The sequence below is a fragment of the Microtus oregoni genome, unplaced genomic scaffold (assembly GCF_018167655.1).
Source record: "Microtus oregoni isolate MIOR12 unplaced genomic scaffold, Mior012 000003F_ref0000135, whole genome shotgun sequence".
In the NCBI taxonomy this organism is placed as follows: Eukaryota; Metazoa; Chordata; class Mammalia; order Rodentia; family Cricetidae; genus Microtus; species Microtus oregoni.
In genome coordinates this window covers 62,604,850-62,625,449 of record NW_024543062.1, presented here as the reverse complement: position 1 = coordinate 62,625,449, position 20,600 = coordinate 62,604,850, and the positions used below count along the sequence as shown (strand labels likewise).

Below are 20,600 nucleotides of genomic sequence, written 5' to 3'. Positions count from 1 at the left end.
ATCTTCCCTGGGATTTATGGGTGTGCAACTTGTGGACTCTCGTCTTCCCTGGGATTTATGGGTGTGCAACTTGTGGACTCTCATCTTCCCTGGGATTTATGGGTGTGCAACTTGTGGACTCTCGTCTTCCCTGGGATTTATGGGTGTGCAACTTGTGGACTCTCGTCTTCCCTGGGATTTATGGGTGTGCAACTTGTGGACTCTCGTCTTCCCTGGGATTTATGGGTGTGCAACTTGTGGACTCTCATCTTCCCTGGGATTTATGGGTGTGCACATGGAATATGTATGCAATGACCACCATCGCTGTCTGTAGTTCTTTGTGTACTAGGGGGCGCTGCTGGACATGCTTAGCTTTTCCATCTTTGGACCAGATAGGTTTTCTGGTCCAAACTCTCCAGATTGTATGTGGCTAGTACTCTTGCTGGGAGTTCTCCCAGTCATTCTGGCATTCGCAGAATTAAACACACACTGGGTTCTGTACTAGTGAACTTACTCCACACTTCCGGAGCCCTCTAAGTGGTAATCACCCTGCTAAAGGGAGGCAGCTATAGACACCAAGGGGTCTGTGGGAGTTTCAGGTCTCACTCTCCAGGAAAAGCCAAAGGATGACCCACCTGCTGACCACTGCAGCTACTCTGAGCGCATGAGGTCTTCAGCCGCAGACCCAGGGCAAGGGCATATTTCTTCACTGCTTCAGTCCCATGCCAGCTGGACTTTTCAGTTGGCCGGTGCCCTGCCCTCCTGTTTTCCACGGCTGTTTCCCAGGGCTACCTCTTGCCTTGGGGCCACAGTAAGTTTAATTAAGGCACCATTACTTAAGACTGTTCCTTTTCTCTGGCCCTTAGGATAGCTCAGGTTTGAACAGTGGATTCTGTCTCAAGATGGTGCCCTGACACAGCCCCTGAGCCAGGGGAGCTCTTCTCATTGCTGACCCACCCCACTGAGAAGGCAGAGCTTCAGCAAGCCCTGCAGCTGGATTGGAGACTTCTGAAGGCTGAGGGCTTGTTCTGCGGTTAGGACTGCTGCCTTTTTATCAGGACTCCCTGGATTTCTGCTTCCCCTGCCTCTTCAGACCAGGTGGTGTAACATGGTTCTTTTTGTGGCTTTTTGTTGCTCTTCCCTGGCCCCTTCTCTCTGAAGTAGAGCCTGTTTTATCTTACCTTGTGTACTGCCCCCCCTCCCCCCACTTTGGTTTTTTGAAACAGGGTTTCTCTGTGTAGCCTGGCTTCCTGGAACTCGCTTTGTATACTAGGCTGGTCTTGAACTCAGAGACCTGCCTGCTCCTACCTCCCAAGTACTGGGATTAAAGGCCTGCACCATCACCGCCCAGCCTCCTTGGCCCTTCTTTACCAGATGACCCAGATGTAGCTCCTAGAGGTCAGCCATTTCATTTTATAGTTAGGCATTTGTTACAATAACCACTGGGCCATTCCATCTCTTCTAGCATGAGAGGGCACAGCCTTTGTCCCTTTTTATCCTTCTGCTCTTTCATTATGAAGACACAGTGTTAATCATCTCTAAGCTGCAGCAACAAGGCTACATTTGTGAAGCAGAATTGACCCTGCCAGGCACCAAATTGGTCTGCACCTTGACCTGGGGCTTTCTGGCCTCCAGAACTGTATTCTAATTATAAATCATTCTATTTTTATTGTTGTTGTTACAGGAGCAGACTGATAACCAGTTTTATCAGATAGTCTTTTTTTCCATTGACTTGAAATGCTACCTCGAGCATATACTAAGTTGTTGAGAGCATTGGTTGCTCTTCCAGGTACAAGTTGTCCCTAGGGTCCTAAAAAACTTTAGTCTGTGCATGGCCACCCATAGTAACTTTATAAGAATTTCTTGGTCATGATGTCTCTTCACAGCAACATACCAGTGACTAAGACAGAAGTTGGTACCAGGGACTAAGGTATCGCTGTGATAGGACTGACTGTGCTGTTTGTTGGAGGAATACGGAAGACTTTGGGACTTTAGACTAGTAAAGAAGCTGGATGCTTTAAGCAGGGATTAATGGGCATCATAGTGGGATCATGGAAGACAGTGCTAAGGGTGATTTGAATTATGGGGGGCCAGCTCAAGAAGTTTCAGAGGGGAAGAATATTAGTAAGTAGCCTAGAGATATTCTTGTCATATTTTGGTAAATAATGTGGCTGGGTTTTGCCCTTGTCCTAAAATTGACAGAAGCAAAATTGAAGAGTCTTGGATCCATTAATCCAAGACTTCAAGGCAGAGGAGATTTCAAGACAGCCTAGTACCGACTGTGTCGGGTGGTCATTAGTAATCACTCTTATGCAGATCTATCATGAAAAGGAGCAAGATGGACAAAGAGAAATACAAAATGGCCAGTTTGAGGAGAAAGGGAACACCAGGAAGTGTAATCAGAGTGAGGCCAGTTCTTGTGGAGATGAAAATGTTTAAAGAAAAGCCTGTTACTAAATGGAATAAAGGGTGTGGTGACCTCAGGGCAAGACCCCACCCAGCTAAGCTTCCTTCTCGTAAAAAGGAAATAAAGAAACGCTTAAGTAGTGAAGGAATTCATCAACAACAGAAAGCTAATGCACAGGGCTGTCCTTCCATTTTGGGAGACTGTTGGAATACTCCCGACTCTCAGCTTTATTGCCAGCCTCACACTTTTCTCCCTTGAGCTGGTTCTACACCTGTCTGCAGCTTTCCCTGGCAGGTATCCCACGACTCTAGAGTCTCTAACACAATCCAGCTGGAGAGATGGCTCAGCGGTTAAGAGCACTGGCTGTTTTTCCAGAGGTCCTGAGCTCAGTTCCCAGCAACCACATGGTAGCTCACAACCATCTATAATGAGATCTGATGCCCTCTTCTGGTGTGCAGGCAAAGGCAAACACTGTATGCATAATAAGTAAATAAATAAATCTTTAAAAAGGAAAAAAAAAGCTGATGCAACTGTAATTCAATAGGAGGCCAAGTTCCAGCCCCATCAAACACCAGAACTTGGCAGCTTCAGCCAGTCACATGGTTCTGGCTTTAGAGTCAAAGATTTAAGAGAGAGAAAGAGAGAGAGAGAGAGAGAGAGAGAGAGAGAGAGATTGTGGAGTCTCCCTTGACAGTCAAGGAAAGCTTCTGAAGCCAGGTTTGAAGCTGTGAAGCTGTGAAGGTAAAACCTGGATTGTGTTAGAGACTCCAGAGTCGTGGGATACCTGCCAGGGAAAGCTGCAGACAAGTGTAGAACCAGCTCAAGGGAGAAAAGTGTGAGGCTGGCAATAAAGCTGAGAGTCGGGAGTATTCCAACAGTCTCCCAAAATGGAAGGACAGCAGGTCATGGAGGGAGCAGGGCTTGGGAGCATCCTGTGAGCAAGGAAAAGCTGAAGCCAAACAGATAGCCCTGAAACATAAATGTGGTCTTTACTATGCAGCACACCTGCCATCCACATCTTACCAGCTTACAGAAGATCCACAGAACCGGCACAGCCATTCAAATGACACCAAATGAAGAAGAAAGCTAGGGCTGTGTCTCTCAAAACAAACAAACAAATACAAACATGTAACATGGTCCCACTCTAACACTGCCACGAAAAGAGCCACACTGCGCAAAAAAAGGAGGGTACAGAGGCTGAGATTTGTGTCAAAGTAGTTTTTGTTATTGCACTTTATTCTACACACTTAGTATGTTACACTTATATATAATACTGTAATAGACATTAGTTCTTTAAAACAAATAAAAATATTACATAAAGATAAAAAATAAAACAAAAAACCCAGCAAGCCATCCAGACGAAGTTTCCTCCCCAGCAACCCCAGCTGTCAGGCATTCCCACAGTCTCCTCCATGCCGATCACACTAGGTGCTGCTAAGAGAGCAGATGGAGTTCGGCTCTTCAGAGCGACAGTACCACCTGAAACTTCTAGGGGAGTCTGCAGTGTGGGTGCCCTAAGGCCACTCTAATATCACACTAGCTCTATCCCACATACCCCAGCGCCTAGAAGACTAAATCCTCATTTTCTTTTAAGGAAAATGTGGACGGTTTAACCGAGAAAATGCAAAATGCATGTTCTGAACACTTTCAACAGCTCTGCACTTTCCAAGGCTATAATCCATCCTGACACAACATGGGGTCGGGAAGCCTCCCAGTAAGCTAGATCAAACAAGCAGGGCATCTCTCCAGAGCAAGATCAGAGGGTGCCTCAGTTTCCCTAAGTGTGACTGTACTGACCCATCCCCTGGGCTTCTCAGTGCTAAATAAGACAACAACAACAACAAAAATAAAGTGTCACTTAGTGCAGCTGTCACTTCACAGCCCTACCGCCCACGCCGCTTCTGTCAGGAAGAACACTGACTTTCCAGTCCTCTTTGACCTCTGTGTTTTGTTTTGGTACTGGACACTGAGCCCAAGGCCATGTGTGTGCCAAGCACATTCCCCACTGAACTAGGCCTGCCCTGAGTGCTCTAACCTGTCTGAGAGCTCAAGCGAAAATTCGGAATGACAGTCCAGCTCACCGTGCTCTGCTCTAAACTGTGTAGTAATGCACCCTTTCTCGGGTTCCTTGAGCTTTAGTGTTAATATTTTGACCCAGTGGCTGCCTAGCCCTGTCCCTTAGAGTGGATGGAGTCAGAAGTGACTCTCTTTGGTCTGGGAAGAACCAGAGCAGTCCACTTTCTGAGAGCAGTGAAGACTGCTCAGTCAGAAGCAACTCAGCTGTGCTGCCACGCGCTCAAGGGCACAGGAGAGCCGCACGGGGCCAGACTCTGCTAACATTTCTTCTGATTGCTCTGCAAGAGAGCCTGCCACTCCATTCTATAGCAAAATTAGTAACCAGGCTTTCAGCTCCTAAGAAGCAGCCAGGTGGTCACTTAAGGGCTACAGTAAACTGCCCCCTATGGAATTTTTTTGAAGGTAACTCTTTACGCCACCCTTCTTCCTCCCTTAGCCTGGAGGTAAATCTTCAAAACTTTGGCCCTATCAAGCCCTGTGCTAAGTGCCACCACACTTCTCTGAGGACCTAGTGTCTTCCCAAGTAATATACAGTACAGTACATTTCATGGCATTTTATCACTAAAATAATAACAGGTGCCAAAAAACAATCCAAAATTAGCTTACAATGTTATAAAGTAAAATACACACAAATTAGACACATGTGTTCACATACTCAGCCAGCTGAGTATTGAAATACCACCACCACATACCCCTATGTGGCCTTTGGCTTGCCCGGCCGGATACTTTCAAGAATATCTTGGACTTTTTCAGATACTTTTTTATGAATGACTACAAAACTACTCCTTATCTCTTCACTTAGCATTAGTCTCTCCCTCCCACTGGGCAGAAAAAATGGAGGGAATCTTCTTTTTAAAAATTAAAGATAAAAAAAAAAGAACCTACAATCTGACAGGAGACTGAAAATGGACTCTGGCTGGGGAAAACAAAATCTAACCTCCCACTTCTGAGTCTGAGCTAATATGTGCAAAGAATGTTAGGAATATGGTGTCCATGCTAGAACTACAGTCTCTGTATTAAAGTTCAGAACAAGGGGCAGCAGTCCTCCCACCACACAGACCCCTTGAAGTTTCACACAGTAGACCTAACTCATAGAGATGGCTCATTCCTTCTTTCCTGACACCTGGCTTCCTGCACATCCTACTGTCTCCAGAGGACAACAAGTTAATGCTCAGAGCAGAGTACCTAAGTATAGTTGAGAGCTAAACTAAGCATTCTACCAAAGTGAGGCTAGAGCCAACACACCCAGAGACACTGGGCCTATCACGTGTCTGTTACAGTTTGCATGGAGAAAGCCCTGCATGGCATTTCTGAAGAGCTGTAGTAGTAGAGACCAGTATGCTCAGCCGCATCCTCATCAGCTCACGGGGCCCAGTAGTAAAGTGAACTCTGAAAGCTCCATGAAGCTGGCGTGTGAGCATGAGAGCAGTTCTCAGCAGATGTGCGGCTGTGGGGCTGACCCCCAGCACTGAGGAAGGAGATAAGAGAGGGAGCTGTACAGTTAAAAGCTGGGCATGGCAGCATATACCTGCAATCTCAGCACTTTGGAGCATGAGGCAGAAGGATAAGATTTTTAAGGCCAGCCTGGGCTATATATCCCATTAAAACAACAACAAAATTATAGTCCATTTTTAATCAGACACTCAGTCCAACTACCATGATATCTGGAGTAGTCTCCCCTTTTTGAGGGAGAAGAAGGGTAGGAGGTGGGGAAAAACCCAAGGATCAAAGAGATTCTGTTCTGGGTTAGCCCTGCCCTGAAGAAACCAGGGCTCCCTGGCCCTGGAAATGTAAACACTGGGTTGTGAGGGCAGACAGCTTCACACCCAGCTGCCTTCTGGGGCTTCTGACTTACATACAACCTGAGATCCTGGTTACAGAGAACAAGAACCAGGCAACCACAAGGTATATTTGGCTGGGATGGTTTGTTTTTGCCCTTATAATCATACAGTCCTGAACTAATGTCATGTTTTCTAAGTGCTCTCTACCACTGGGTAACTGAACTGTTCCAACCTAGAGCTGAAGTCATGACAATGATAGCTTTAGTCCCTTGCACTGCAGTGTCCCACCTGGTTTGGAAACATAGACTGTGAATAGCCAGTGCTAGCAGTTGCCTCCTTTCAGTTCTGAGGCCAGAACATCACATTCTTCAGCGTTTACACATCTGACACAATCTTTTGCTAAAGAGATAGTGTGAGGCGGTGTGAATCCTAAAACAGCCACTGAGTGCTTCAGGGTCCAGGAGCCATCTCTGCCCAGGAAGGTCTTGAGTTGTCAACAAGCACCAATTCCCTTGGGGGCTCCCTTAATAAACAAATGACAGATTCTCCCCATGGCCTAAAGGTGAGAGGGAAGGAAGGAACAGAATAAAGAAAAAGGTCTTGGTCTTCAAGTAGAGTCATCTAGTCCTCTGTTTGGTTGCTCAGAACTGCACTTGCAAAGCCGGTCCATAATGCCTTGGAGCATAGGCTGGACGATGCCCAGGAGAGGCCTCTTAGAGGGGTCACCATCCCAACATGCTTCCATCAACTGCCAGCACTCCTCATCAAACACAGGAAGACGCTCTGGACGGGTCCCTAGAAGAGAGCAAGGAAAACAGCCAATCAAGGAGAGCTGGGAGAGCAGAGAGCTCGGGTTCCCCCTGCAGATACCTAGATTATAACCTAACAGGAATGGCAAAACCAACACTGGCTTAGAAAACCCAAAACTAAAAAAAAAAAACCATTTTTGAGATAATATAGTGCTGTCCAGTAGCAAAGGTTTGGTTTACAGTGTCCTTTCTGCATTCTATGATGGTCTGCCTAACGTTGTCATGCTGTGCAGTGGCCAGAGCACGAGTGTGCCCTGCTGTGCTGTCAGGAGGGAGTTAAAGCATTTGGTGGCTCTTACCTCTGCGCACATTGTTCCAGAGATGATCTTTGCTAGCACACCTCTCAAATGCCTCAGGGAGCTTGACGGAGCCCGAGCAGATATACCAGAAAAGGATTCCAAAAGCATAGACGTCCACGGAATTATCGTACTTTCCTGCAGTAAAGACAGATGAGCAACAGTGAACCACTGCATTGCTTCTACGGGTCCTTACACAATTCTTAAAGCTTTTTACTATCTATTGTTCTTCACAAGTTGCCTGGTAGGCACAGAACATTTGTAATGCCTATTTTACAGTATAGAAAGCTAGCTACTAAGACAGCCAAGAGATAAGAATTTGTCAAAAGAGAAAGAAAATCATTTTAATGATTTTTATCATTTTAATGGGACAGTCTGCAAGATCAATTCTAAAGGGTCATATTAGAGAAATATGGGTGGGAACCAGAAAATAAATATTATAAAGACAAAGATTAGCAGGTATGGTGCACATCTGTAATTCCAGCACTCAAGAGGTTAAGGCAGAGGATCATTTGAAACCAGTCTAGGATACATAGGAAGATTCTATCTCTCATAGGAAGATCTTAAAGGCAAAGAGGAGTATAGAGTTGGGCAGCATGTCTTTTTTTTTCTTTTTAGAGCAGGGATACAAAAGAAGAAAATATTTTTTAATAGTATTCTGACAGCAACAGGGTAGATAACAATAAAAGGAATTTAAATAAGCAGCAGGCAAGGCGGAGTAACAGCAGCAGGAAGAGAACAAAGTAAACCTAGGAAAAGAAAAAGGGTCTACTATTTTGCTCCAGTGGGCCAGACTCAGTTGTTTACTAGTTCCTGGTCCTTGTGTACCACCCAATGAAGAACCAGGTGACAACCTCTATGAAATGAATGAAATTTAGAGGCTGGAGAGAAAGAGAGCTCCGTGGTTTAGAGCACTTGGTGTTCTTACAGAGGCCCAGGGTTTGATTCCTAGCATCCACATGGCTCACAGACACCTGAGGTTGCAGTTCCAGAGCATTCAACAACCTCTTTTGACCTCCTTGAGCACCAGGCACACTCATGGTACACATACATACATGTGGGCAAAATATTCAAATATATAAAATAAATATTAAAAAAGAAATAGAAATGCATTGTTAATTATTCCTCATATCAATACTAGTGACTGACCTATGATTTCTTTCCCATCTTCCTTGGTACAGTACCATCATCCTCCATCCACTATGGTTCAGAGTTTCAAAGTTCCATGACAGCCATTCTTTTCTATCCAACACTCACATCAAGGCAGTAAAAAGCTTTCCTATTGTCTTCTGAATTTATCTCAAATCTGTAACCCTGTTTATTTCCGCATCAGTACCAACCTTTATTAACCATGGATACAAATCTTTGCCTGACTGGTCACCTCACACTGATTCTTCACCCTCACATCCCTTCCACCAATGGCTATGAAGCTGGTCCAGGCATATGTTCTTTGCCACCCTCCACTGCTCAAAAGCTCAGTACCTCCTTACTTACATAAGACCCTAACCCTCCCCAAGGTTTGCAGTCTATGGACTTCTCTGGCCTTGTCTGTCACTATTTGCCAAGTGGATTTCTTTCCTGCCATAAATATTTCTGTTTTGCAATTTCCCTTGGTATTTCCCCTTCTCCAGCCTCCAGATGTTTCTGCCCTAATGATTGGAGTGTATAGGCAGAAAAGCCTAGGTTTAAGTCACAGTTTCATTGCCTTCTACCTCAGTGTTTGGGGCCAGTTACTTTATCAGTCCAGCCCCGGTTTACCTATAAATCTGACATAAAATACACCAACATCACAGGCTTGCCGAAGGGATTAAGTAAAACAAGATCTTGAGGCCGGGTGATGGTGGCGCATGCCTTTAATCCCAGCACTCGGGAGGCAGAGGCAGGCGGATCTCTGTGAGTTCGAGACCAGCCTGGTCTACAGAGCTAGTTCCAGGACAGGCTCCAAAGCCACAGAGAAACCCTGTCTTGAAAAACAATAAATAAATAAATAAATAAATAAATAAATAAATAAATAAATAATCTCGAGAAACATACCTGCCCTGCCTACTACAAAGTGCACACTCAGACCTGAGTTCCCTTTCCACTATCTATTTTTCTAGATTGGACTCAAATATTACCCCAAATCTCACTTTTACCATAAAACCATCCAGCATTCCAACCTAAATTTATTCTTTCACTCTGCATCCCAGTAATCATGGCACCTGTAATTTAGCATTTAATGCTGTCTTACATCCCTTCCAAATTACTTTACCTCTCTCAGTATATCTCCATGTTGATAATAATTTCTCTAATGACAAGTTCCATCATTTAGAAGTTATTCAACCAATACTTTATGACTAAGTAAGTGCTAAGTATGGCAATTATGGCGCTAACAGCCCAGAGACACATCCAAAAGAGCACTTGGCAACTCCCATTTTCATTTACACCGTTCTTTCTCACTTCTTTACCTCTTCACTCTCCCTGTTCTGGTTTCTTCATTACCTGGGCCACACCTGCCAGCAGTACTTGTCCACACTATTTACCCTGAGGGGAAGCACCCCAACTCAGAGTACTGGGGTCTAGCTAAATCCACTCTTTACCCTCTAGTCTTACCTGTGAAAAGTTCAGGGGCCATATGGATTGGTGTCCCAACAATGCTGCCTGACATCATAGCTTCTGGCTTGCAGAATCCTAAGTCAGTGATCTTGGCACGGTTTTGTTTGTCCAGCTGCCAAAAATAGCAGGTCAGAGTCACCTTGTGTCCGCACACCCAGTCTCAAAGCAGTACTTACTAAGTCCTTCCTCCAACCTTACTATATCAGACTCGTTCCTGTCACTGTCCTCTTCCCCGAATGTGAGCAAGGACTGTTTCTTCACCTTTATATCCCCACACTGGGATCACTATAATCTTGGAAGAATGAGTAATGAAGGTCTGTAAAATGAGGAAAACATCTTGGCACCTGACCTCCCTCTCGTCAGCTGAAGTAATTCTTTAATTTTGAAGCTCTAATCCAGGGCTGGGTGTGGCTCTGTGGCAGAGACCTGAATCAGCATGCACAGACACTGGCTCTACCCCAGCATAGGAGAAAGAACAGCAACAAAAACAAATAAGCAGAAATTGATCCTAGAGAATAAATGTGTCCCCTTTGGCTACTGATTGTCTCTTAGCTTCCTATCAATAATTTTTCAGTTATCTTTCTCTCCCTAAAACTGCAACTTTATGGGGTGTTGCCATGTGATACTGGAAGGTACTTTTCCCTAGGTAATTCCATTTTATTTATTTACTTTGTGTGTGTGTGTATGGATTAGAGGACAAGTTGCAGCAGTCTGTTTTCTCCTTCCACTATAATAACAGGTACCACAGCTTGTTGAGCCATTTCGGTGACTGTAATAGATGTTTTCAAGAGAAGTCTGTCAAAAGACTCCTTATGGTTTATGCAATGTGACTTCTAAGGTGCATTATGCATGTTAGCTCTCATCTAGCGTCTCTGATCAAGCCCTAAACAATAGCAAAGACCTGGACTCCTCAAAAATACCAATGACATAAAAAGGCAAAGATTATTCTAGATTGAAGAAGGCTAAAATAGCATGTAACAAGATATACTGTAGCATCCTTAGATTAGCTCCTAGGCAAAATAAATAAATAGATAGATAAAAAACAGCAAACAGACCATATTTGGAGCAACAGGATATAATGGAGACAATAACAGAGTATATGTTTTTTTGTTGTTGTTGTTTGGTTGGTTGGTTTTGGTTTTGTCAAGACAGGCTTTCTCTGTAGCTTTGGTGCCTGTCCTGGAACTAGCTCTTGTAGACCAGGCTGACCTTGAACTCACAGAGATCCACCTGTCTCTGTCTCTGCTGGGATTAAAGGCACGTGCCACCACCACCCAGCCCAGAGTATGTGTTAATAACAGTAGTGTATCAATGGTAGATTTCTTGAGTGTGGTAATGGCATTTTAATTATTTAGAAGATACTTTTTCTTAGGAGAGATACACTGGCATATTTAGGAGTGAACTGTTATCAGCAACTCACCTTCATATGGTGCAGGAAGAGAAACAGAAAATATGACTGTGAGTGGGCACCCTGGCAGGAGCATAGGACACAAGGGCAGCTGGGTTTCCGCTATGCCAGCTTTTAGTGCCGCTCTATCCCACTCTTTTCTATGAAGTGAAAATTTCCCACAGTGGAGGGAAAAGTATTTGACACAGGTAGTCTGTTGAAATTGCTCCTTAAGCTGAAATTCAGGACACCATCTACCCACCATGGAAATGCTCCTGCTTTCCATGCAGTCTTTCCCTAGAATCAAAGGCCTTTTACACAGACCCTCTGCAGAGGCAGGGACCCTCTCTGAATAGAGCTCTTACTCACCAGCACGTTCCCTCTGCAGAGGCAGGGACCCTCTCTGAATAGAGCTCTTACTCACCAGCACGTTCTTCAGTTTGATATCCCGATGCACAAGCCCCTGGCTGTGCAGAAAGCGGATTCCCTCCACCACATCCAGAGCTATCTGCAAACGTGTCTCCAGGGTCAGCCCAGCCTGGGAAGGGAAAAGAGCCCAACTCCTTAGCCCAACTGAGACCAGCTGTGAGCGACTAAATGACTTAGGGTGGCACGGAGGGGCTAGAACAGTGACTGGGAGAGGCAGGTAGAACACAAAGCACAAGGAAGCCCTTTGCAGGCTGCAGTTGGTCAACAGGACCACCCCAGACCGAAGCAGAAGTCCAAGGTCCAGCAGCATCTCACTCCCAGCATCCGGGTGACTCTGGCACTGTCTCATGGAAGGTTTCCTTTCACAGGCTTGGTTAGCCCAGGTTTCATTTTATGGGCTCCAATTCTAAAGTTACTCGAAAACTGTCCTATTAGTTTCCTCCAAAAATTAATTTCCTCCAAGATCCTCAAATGGATCTAGCCCATTTATAAAAGAATTTCATGTGCTCCTGAGATAAAGAGGAAACCACTTGGAGTCTCTTCATCTCACCAATTTCTGTGACTCCTGAAAATATTCCTGCATTTCTCTCCCTTACTTCTGAAAGTCTCCATGTAAGCTCATATAGGGGAATCCAGACCCTCTGAGGTCAGCTTCTGTCTCCTTCTGTTCAGCTCCAAGGCAGGAGACAGACAAGAGAAACCTAATTCCCTTATTTGTGAATATTTTAGATGAGAGCTTAAATTCAGCATTCAGCTGAGAGTTTCACCCTTACTTAAATGTCATTCTTCAGTGGCACACCCCAGTTTAATTTTTAAAAAAAATCAAGACCACATAACAAGATCTTATGACTTCATGACTGACTCCACCCCACCTCTCTCTCTCATTGACTACAATTTTCTTAAACATGATTGGAAATTACACATCTTGCTATAATCTGATAGTACTTAATACAAACCTTGCACAAATAGTCATCAATAAATACTTGTTCACTTAACAAAAACTGGCTTTATCCAAAAGTATAATAAGAAGCTTTCCATTCTTCTAAAGAATTTACATTTTCATTCACACCACAGGACATCAGAGTGGTAAATAAGCTGGGCCTGGTGGCACATGCCTTTAATCGTAGCACTGGAGGAGGAGGCATGAGGATCTCTTGTGAGTGAGAGACCAGCCTAATCTACACAGGAGAGTTCCAGGCCAGCCAGTGCTACATAGTGAAAGCCTGTCTCAAAAAACAAAACAAAACTAAACTAAACAAAAAAAACCCAAATAAGCAATTTTTTAAAAAGTAATGAATAAAAGCATTACAGAAATATACTGGGATAAAAGTGAATTCTGAAAAATGTCTGACATTTTTCTGGAAATAATGAAGTAAATGAGGTTACTCTAACAATCTCTATGAAAAATCCCAGCACTTGGGAGGCAGAGGCAGGCGGATCTCTGAAACAGCAGGAAAGGACGAAGTCCAGGAAGGAACTGGCTCCCAGCTGGCTCTGGTCCCCGGCTGCCTCCCTCACCTTCAGCCCCGTGTAGAGGTCCCGGTGCAGCCGCTCCATAATAAGCAGGACCGCAATGCTGGAGCCACCACCGTAGTTGTAATCAATGACCGAACCGTGAAGATCCACCAATCGCTCGTGCTTTGGCAAAGACCTAGGAGAAGGAGAAAGGCACCACACTCAGGCTCTAATTCTGCAAGAGATGCCAGGATGTAGAAAGAAAGAACCTCACAGTCACACATAGTCCAAGTCTAGAGAGAGGAAAAGAAAACTACTTCTCCGCCAAGTAAAGAACCATGGCCTATCAATACTTGCAGTCCTTAGTGACAAGAAAGACAACAGAATGAAGAGCTGACAAATTGTGACATGAGAAAACGAAGCAAAGACAGCATTTCTGGCCTAACCTACAAACACTAGTTATAATGTCGTTAAATCTTGGTATACAGAGACAAGATACGCTGTAGCTTGTGATACAAAACTAAAGCCAGCCTTTGACTTCTCTGGGTCTTCCCCAGATTAATGAAACCAAGACCTACCTCATGTAGTGAAACTCCAACGCCAGGTCATTCCAGTGCTTCTCATCAGGAGGAACAACTGACTTGAGGGCACAAGGGAAGTGTCCGCCCCAGTTGTCACACAGGTACACTACACCATACTGGCCCCGGCCTAGTTCCTGTCCTAATTTAGGTTTACCTATAAGATATAAAGACAGCAATAAGGCAGCTGGAAGAGGAACTTACCAGGCATTCTTTTTAAGATTCTTAGGTGCAACCCTGCCTGGAGGCCAGAAGTTGGTAATCGTGCAATCATGCAATGGGGAGAAACTCAAGTGTTGTTCTAACCCAGTAGGAAGTAACTGAGCTGGATGATTTTGAATAAACTTTGTTCTTGTTATTCATATTACACCAGCAACAGAACCAAATAGGAATTCAGAAGCATCACTAAGTGCTGGGGCAGCTTTGCAAGGTAGTAGCAGCCTGAGACAATGGGATTCTTGGTAAAGGAATGCTAGAGGTCCCTGCATTTCCTCCAATTCACTTGGCAAGAAACAAGGACTCACGGTGAAGCAAGACGTCCTGTAGAGACCGGCTCTCTAGTGAGAGGCGGGCCAGACGGGGGGCGTGGTCTTTTCGAACCTTTAGCCACAGATCTTCAGTTTTCTCCAGCCGCCCAGAGTGGCCAGCTTCCAGCTAGGAGAAAAAGACAACATAAAACTCAAGTCCCTCACCTCAGATTCTCCATCGGATTCATAGAAATAATTATATATTTTTTATGACAACAATTGTGAGAACTGAACAGCATATATATGACATGTTTAATACAATGATAGTGCATAGTCAATAGTCATTTTCCTCTTAGAAGCATAATCACATCTATTCATATCCTCTCTCTCTCTCTCTCTCTCTCTCTCTCACACACACACACACACACACACACACACACTCAGGAGGACCATATAATTGTGATCTGGTATTGTTAGAAAGTCATTCTTCTGTCATTCATTATAAAATATGATATAAACTTATATAAAGTCAGTACTCCTCTCTGCTCTTTTTCATTCAGTTATATGGGAAGAAATTAACTGCACTCACTCTAATTTTCCCAGAGTTATAAAAAGATCCACATGAAAAATTTGGTGATGAAACTTCCTGTAACATATTATTCTTTAACAGAATAAAAAATACACTGTTTTTTTTTTTAAACTATAAGGATAGCAGAGAGCAAATTACTTCCCTCTAGATGAGTATCTTTTCTGCTTATTCCAGCTTTCGCTCCTTTCCTGCATACCAACCTGCCTCAAGGAGGCTGCAAAAGCCTCGTGAGAACAATTGAGCCGAGTGCGGAACTGGCTACAAATGCTCTTGGCCAACTTGGAGGCACTGAGACTCTCAATGGCTTCCTGGGCCACCTTCCTCTTCCACTCTAGAGTGATGGTGGGTGGGCTCACCCATGTGATCCGCTGGATGATCTGCGGAGATGAGGACAGGAAAGTCACTGAAGGAAGCAGGAACTCCCAGGCAGCGCCAATAATGCCTCTCCTTCACTGGGCTCCTGCTCATCAGGAACAGCCCTTGACATAGGAGCCTATGGAACCCATCTACCTCAAAACCAGGGTTCATCCAGAGGAAAGCACCAAAGAACAGTAAGTCTAATTGAAATGCTTACACCCCTCAACATGTTCTATTCAGGGCCAGGGATTAACTCTCCTCTGAAGCAGTAGTAACTCTACATAGATGTGAGTCTAAGACAGGAACCACACTCTTGGCCCCTGGCAACAGTGAGTGTGTGTGTGTGTGTGTGTGTGTGTGTGTGTGTGTGTTGTTTGAGACAGGTCTTTCTACATATCTACATAGGCCTGGTTATCCTAAAACTTACTATGTAAACCCAGGTAGGCCATCAACTCATAGAGATCTGCCTGCCTCTACCTCCTCAATGCTGGGATTAAAGGTGTGCACCACTATGACTGAATCAATGTCTAGATTTTTGTTGTTTACTTTTTTACTCTTTTGGTACCAGGGAATCAAATCTGTGACCCTTTGTATTTTAGGCAAAACATCTACCACCAAGCTATATCCCCAGACCCAATAATACCTACTTCTGAGAAAACATTTAGGCTGAATAAAAGAAAGACAATACAACTAGTGAGGGGGAACTTTGTGGCTTCATCAAGTATTACATAAATCTATGGCTTTTTAGGGCTTAAAGGTAACACTGGTAGTCATTCATTGAGAACAAGCATACAACAGAATTCTTTCAGAGAGGCAAACCACCAAATAATGGCCACCCTATTTTAACAGCATATTCTACGATCTGTTCTGTTGGAGAGTCTAAGATGTAAGTGAGCACAAAATGGATTGAAATAATTCTCTGAGGAACACTCACCTGCTTGATTTGTTCCCAAAGCATCCTTGTAACTGAGGACCCAGAGTGAAATGTGACTTCAACATGATAAGCGGCATTTAAGATCTGAAAGAGAACACGTGAAGGAACACATGCAGATAGTCATTTCTCAACAACTCCAAGAACAAGTCCAAGCTGGGTGTAGTGGTATATACCTTTAATCCCTGTACCTGGGAGGAAGAGTAAGGCGGGTCTCTTTGAGGCCACTCTGTTCTAGATAGCAAGTTCTCAGCCAAATGTTCTAGAGAGTAAAAGACCCTGTCTGTCTGTCTCTGTCTCTGTCTCTCTCTGTCTCTCTCTCTCTCTCTCTCTCTCTCTCTCTCTCTCTCTCACACACACACACACACACACACACACACCGTTGAGCCAGACACAGCACTTGGGAGGCAGAGGCAGAAGAATAACAGTTCAAGACCAACCTTGACCAAAATAGCAAGTTAAAAGCCAGGCCAGTCTTGGCTACATGTGCATCACTCCTACCTTCTGCCTGCCCAAACCAAAGAATTACAGTCCAATCTGAAGGCTTGCAAATTTATCCCTAAACATATACAGAGTTAATTAAAGTTCATCACCTCTTTTACTTTCTTTTTTTTTTTTTTTTTGATTTTTGACACAGGGTTTCTCTGTGTAGCTTTGGAGCTCTGTAGATTAGGCTGGCTTTGAACTCAGAGATCACCTGCCTCTGCCTCTGAGTGCTGGGATTAAAGGCGTGTACCACCACCATCGCCTAGCCTTCTATTCTTTTTTTTTTTTTTTTTTTTTTTTGGTTTTTCGAGACAGGGTTTCTCTGTGGTTTTGGAGCCTGTCCTGGAACTAGCTCTTGTAGACCATGCTGGTCTCGAACTCACAAAGATCCTCCTGCCTCTGCCTCCCAAGTGCTGGGATTAAAGGCGTGCGCCACCACCGCCCTTCTATTCATTTTTTTTTTTTTTTTGGTTTTTTTGAGACAGGGTTTCTCTGTGGCTTTGGAGCCTGTCCTGGCACTAGCTCTTGTAGACCAGGCTGGTCTCGAACTCACAGAGATCCGCCTGCCTCTGCCTCCCGAGTGCTGGGATTAAAGGCGTGCGCCACCACCGCCCGGCTCCTTCTATTCATTTTTATCAACTGTAAATTTACAACTTATAAGTACCTCCCCCAGGCAGTAGTCATATAGTAGGAAAACAAAATGTAATTTCAAGTAGACTGTTTCAAAGGGAAATCCTTGGCTAATGTGAAGTTGGGCTTGTGTGTAAATTATTCTAGCTGTTATCTGTGACACAGTGTCTTAGAAACCATTCTTTTCATACCTGTTTGAGATAATTGCTGGTAATATGAACTGAGACATCCTGTGATTTTTCCAGGCTCTGCAGACACCGTTCCAGGGTCCCAACAAAGCTTTCCCGTAGGTAATCCACTGAGCTGATCAGCTTGTTGGCCACCGCCTGATTGAGCCTGGAGATGATGAGCTCTTGGATCTGCCGGATGCAGCATTTGATCTCTCTGGTGCCCACTGTTTCTCCATTCTCAGGGACAATGACATCTACAGAGGCAGAGATACACTAGTTAGCAGTGAAGGAAAGGTGCAGACACACTAAATAAGGCATCTCCCAAGTCATCACTGGTGAACTACCATGATGGCGGCTATGAAAAGATAGAGCTGGTTGTCAAATTCTGAATCATAGTAAGATCAAAAGCCAGGTGATGCTCAGCCACTTACATTAAATAAGATCATGAAAATGAGCAGTTATGTCTAAAACAAGTCTATTGATCTTAGTAGCTTTTAGGATTCAGTTACAGGAGGAGAAGAACACCATTCCCTCAGTGGAAACTATGTGAAAGGCACAATAGTAAGCACTGTATATAGGTAATCTAACTTCATTTTCACAGTACCTTTGTTAATAGATACTAATGGATATATTCTATAGATTAGGAAATAGCCTCAGGGATAAGACAAAGTAGGCATTGGGAAAGAAGATGTGCAGTCAAGAAGCAATACAGCCAGAATTTGAGCATAAACCTCACTTGTTTCAAATCTAGGATCTTTTTTTTTTTTTATTTTTCAAGACAGGGTTTCTCTGTAGCTTTGGAGCCTGTCCTGGAACTAGCTCTGTAGATCAGGCTGACTTCGAACTCACAGAGATCTACCTGCCTCTGCCTCCCGAGTGCTGGGATTAAAGGCGTGCGCCACCACTGCCCAGCTAACTGTCAGAGCAATTGTCACAAGCTATTACAGGTCATGACACAATTACAGCTTATAGCAATTGATAGTTCAGATGCCAACCCACCAGACAAATGGTTCTCTGAAAATGTTGCTGTCATCTGTGATTTCACTTGTGCAATAACAGCTATGGTATCTCCCCATCACCATGCATTTTCATGAAACGTATACATGTAATCTCATGATTACATCTCAATCTTATGGGCACACGCATTTGTGGATGGTCAGGAAGATGACTTCTCATTTATCTGTATAATTTTGATGAACAGTGATGTGGGAGTGTCATATATCAATCTGTTGATTTCATTGATTAAGCAATAAAGAAACTGCGTGGCTCACTACAACAGAATGACACCCAGACGTGTGGACAACTGTATCCACTGAAAGCCTGAGAAAGCTTGGGAAAGAGTAAAGCATGTTTTCTTGGTAGCAGCGATTTCTCGGGTCTGCTCTGCTTGCTAGAAGCAAGCAAACGCTCTCATCTAAGAGAGGCTTCCTGACTCAGCTTCAGCTGCAAAACCCTGCAGCTCTTAAGAGGTCCTGCCATGAAACATTTAAATGGTGTTGATAAAAGCTGACTGAATGCTTGTTTGTTTTCAGCAGTAGCAGGAAAAAAAACCTGTGTTGTTTTAAAATGCCGGCTTTCTGGGCTGTCCTGCCAGGGCAAACTCTTGACTGCTTGAGGCAGGAGGGCCAGCTACAGTGAGAGGACTTGAGTGTTGTCTGTTGCAGCTTGTTTGATGGCAAGGACCTTGAAACACTGTAGACTTGTGGCACTGAATGCGGCTCTGGCCAGTACCTCAGCCACAAGGTTGGAATGGCAGAAAGCTAAGGAATGGGTTACATCTAGCGGGCAAAGCCACGGCTTTAGTCCTACTGAGATTGCTTGGTAACTTAAAGACTCATGTGGTCAGAAAAAGAGAGAGACATACAGTAAAAAGAGAGTCAAAGACAAAGAAAATTTCTAAATGATTTACAGTGTGTTAAAAATATATGCAAGCTAAAAGTAAGTTCTTAAAAGTAAAAAATGGAAGAAAGAGAGTAGTTGGGTGTGGTGGTACACACCTTTAATCCCAACACTTGGGAGGCAGAGGGAGATTGACCTCTGTGACTTCAAGGTGTGGTAGCCACACGCCTTTAATCCCAGTGCCTAGAAGGCAGAGACAAGCAGATCTCTGAGAGTTCAAGGACAGCCTGGTCCACAGAGTTATTCCAGGTCAAAGATATAAAGAGAATATAAAATAGAAGTAAAAAGAAATGAAATAGAGATTAAAATAAAGCCGCACGAAGATGGAAAATACACAGAGACTTTTGATACTGTATGCTATTATGCTCTCTTTGAATTGTTTGAGGAAAGAGCAACAGCTGCTAAAAGATATTTGTTTATAAATGCTGCTGAACTAATCCAACATAGATATTCTGAAAATGCCTTGACTTTCAAATTTGGATCTAAGGACATGATGCTTTGGAAAGGAGTTTCTTATTTTGTTTTCACAGAGGGTGAGAGTCTGTGGATTGCTTCTATCCCAATGTGGTATGATAGACCACGCCCTCCTGAAAGGTTGCTGTGAACGCCTTCAAAAAATTACTTCACTCAATTGACGACTGAGATGACCCTGGCACACAGGTTATAACACGAAAGACCTAATTAACGACGCCCCCATTCAGCAGGAAGCAGTTTGGAGAGAAAAAACTGCGCCCATATTCCCAAAAATTGTTTATAAATGTTCTTTTACATTTAAAGGGGGATATGATATAGGTATGAATAATTTGCATTAGTATAGATTTTGCTTTATTGATAGAGATTTAAGGTCAATTTTGTTATATGTATATGTATTTCTGATATTGATTAAGGTATTGTGATTGTGTAGTTCACTTAAAAATGTAATGTATATAGGTTGTTAATAGATAATCATAATAGTCAAGTTTGTAGTCATGTTAGTTAAGATTTTCTAGATGTGCATAGATATATTTTAGATAGGCATTCTTCATATCTTTCAAAGATTATAGAATATGGCATTTTAAATGTTTTAATAACTTAGGGTTTTTCATGACAATGAGGCACTCTGCTCCTGGCAGCACCAATCTACTTCAGGAAGAAGATGGGCATCGAAGAGGATCCTTATGGAGTTTGATAGCCATTTGGGCAAGAAACTGCTCTTGCCTGGACTATTGCATAAACTGGACACAGAGAACCCGCAGAGAGAGGACTACTGAACTTGCCTAAAGGTGAGATGATCTTTCGG

The 20,600-nt window shown here is 43.8% G+C and overlaps 1 protein-coding gene across 1 annotated transcript in view; it reads right to left on the bottom strand.

Moving 5' to 3' along the window:
* Window positions 1–3,589: 3,589 nt before the first annotated feature.
* The window catches only part of Dstyk (dual serine/threonine and tyrosine protein kinase), a 53,233-nt gene continuing 36,222 nt past the window's right edge, over window positions 3,590–20,600 (bottom strand). The window contains exons 4-13 of the mRNA XM_041648431.1: window positions 17,444–17,676; window positions 16,140–16,223; window positions 15,049–15,225; window positions 14,317–14,446; window positions 13,793–13,949; window positions 13,278–13,410; window positions 11,755–11,868; window positions 9,941–10,055; window positions 7,352–7,486; window positions 3,590–7,038 (exon numbers count right to left, since the gene is read on the bottom strand). Of these exons, the coding sequence (XP_041504365.1) occupies window positions 6,851–7,038; window positions 7,352–7,486; window positions 9,941–10,055; window positions 11,755–11,868; window positions 13,278–13,410; window positions 13,793–13,949; window positions 14,317–14,446; window positions 15,049–15,225; window positions 16,140–16,223; window positions 17,444–17,676 (1,466 nt within the window). The 3' untranslated portion in view covers window positions 3,590–6,850. The remainder of the gene's footprint in view (window positions 7,039–7,351; window positions 7,487–9,940; window positions 10,056–11,754; window positions 11,869–13,277; window positions 13,411–13,792; window positions 13,950–14,316; window positions 14,447–15,048; window positions 15,226–16,139; window positions 16,224–17,443; window positions 17,677–20,600) is intronic.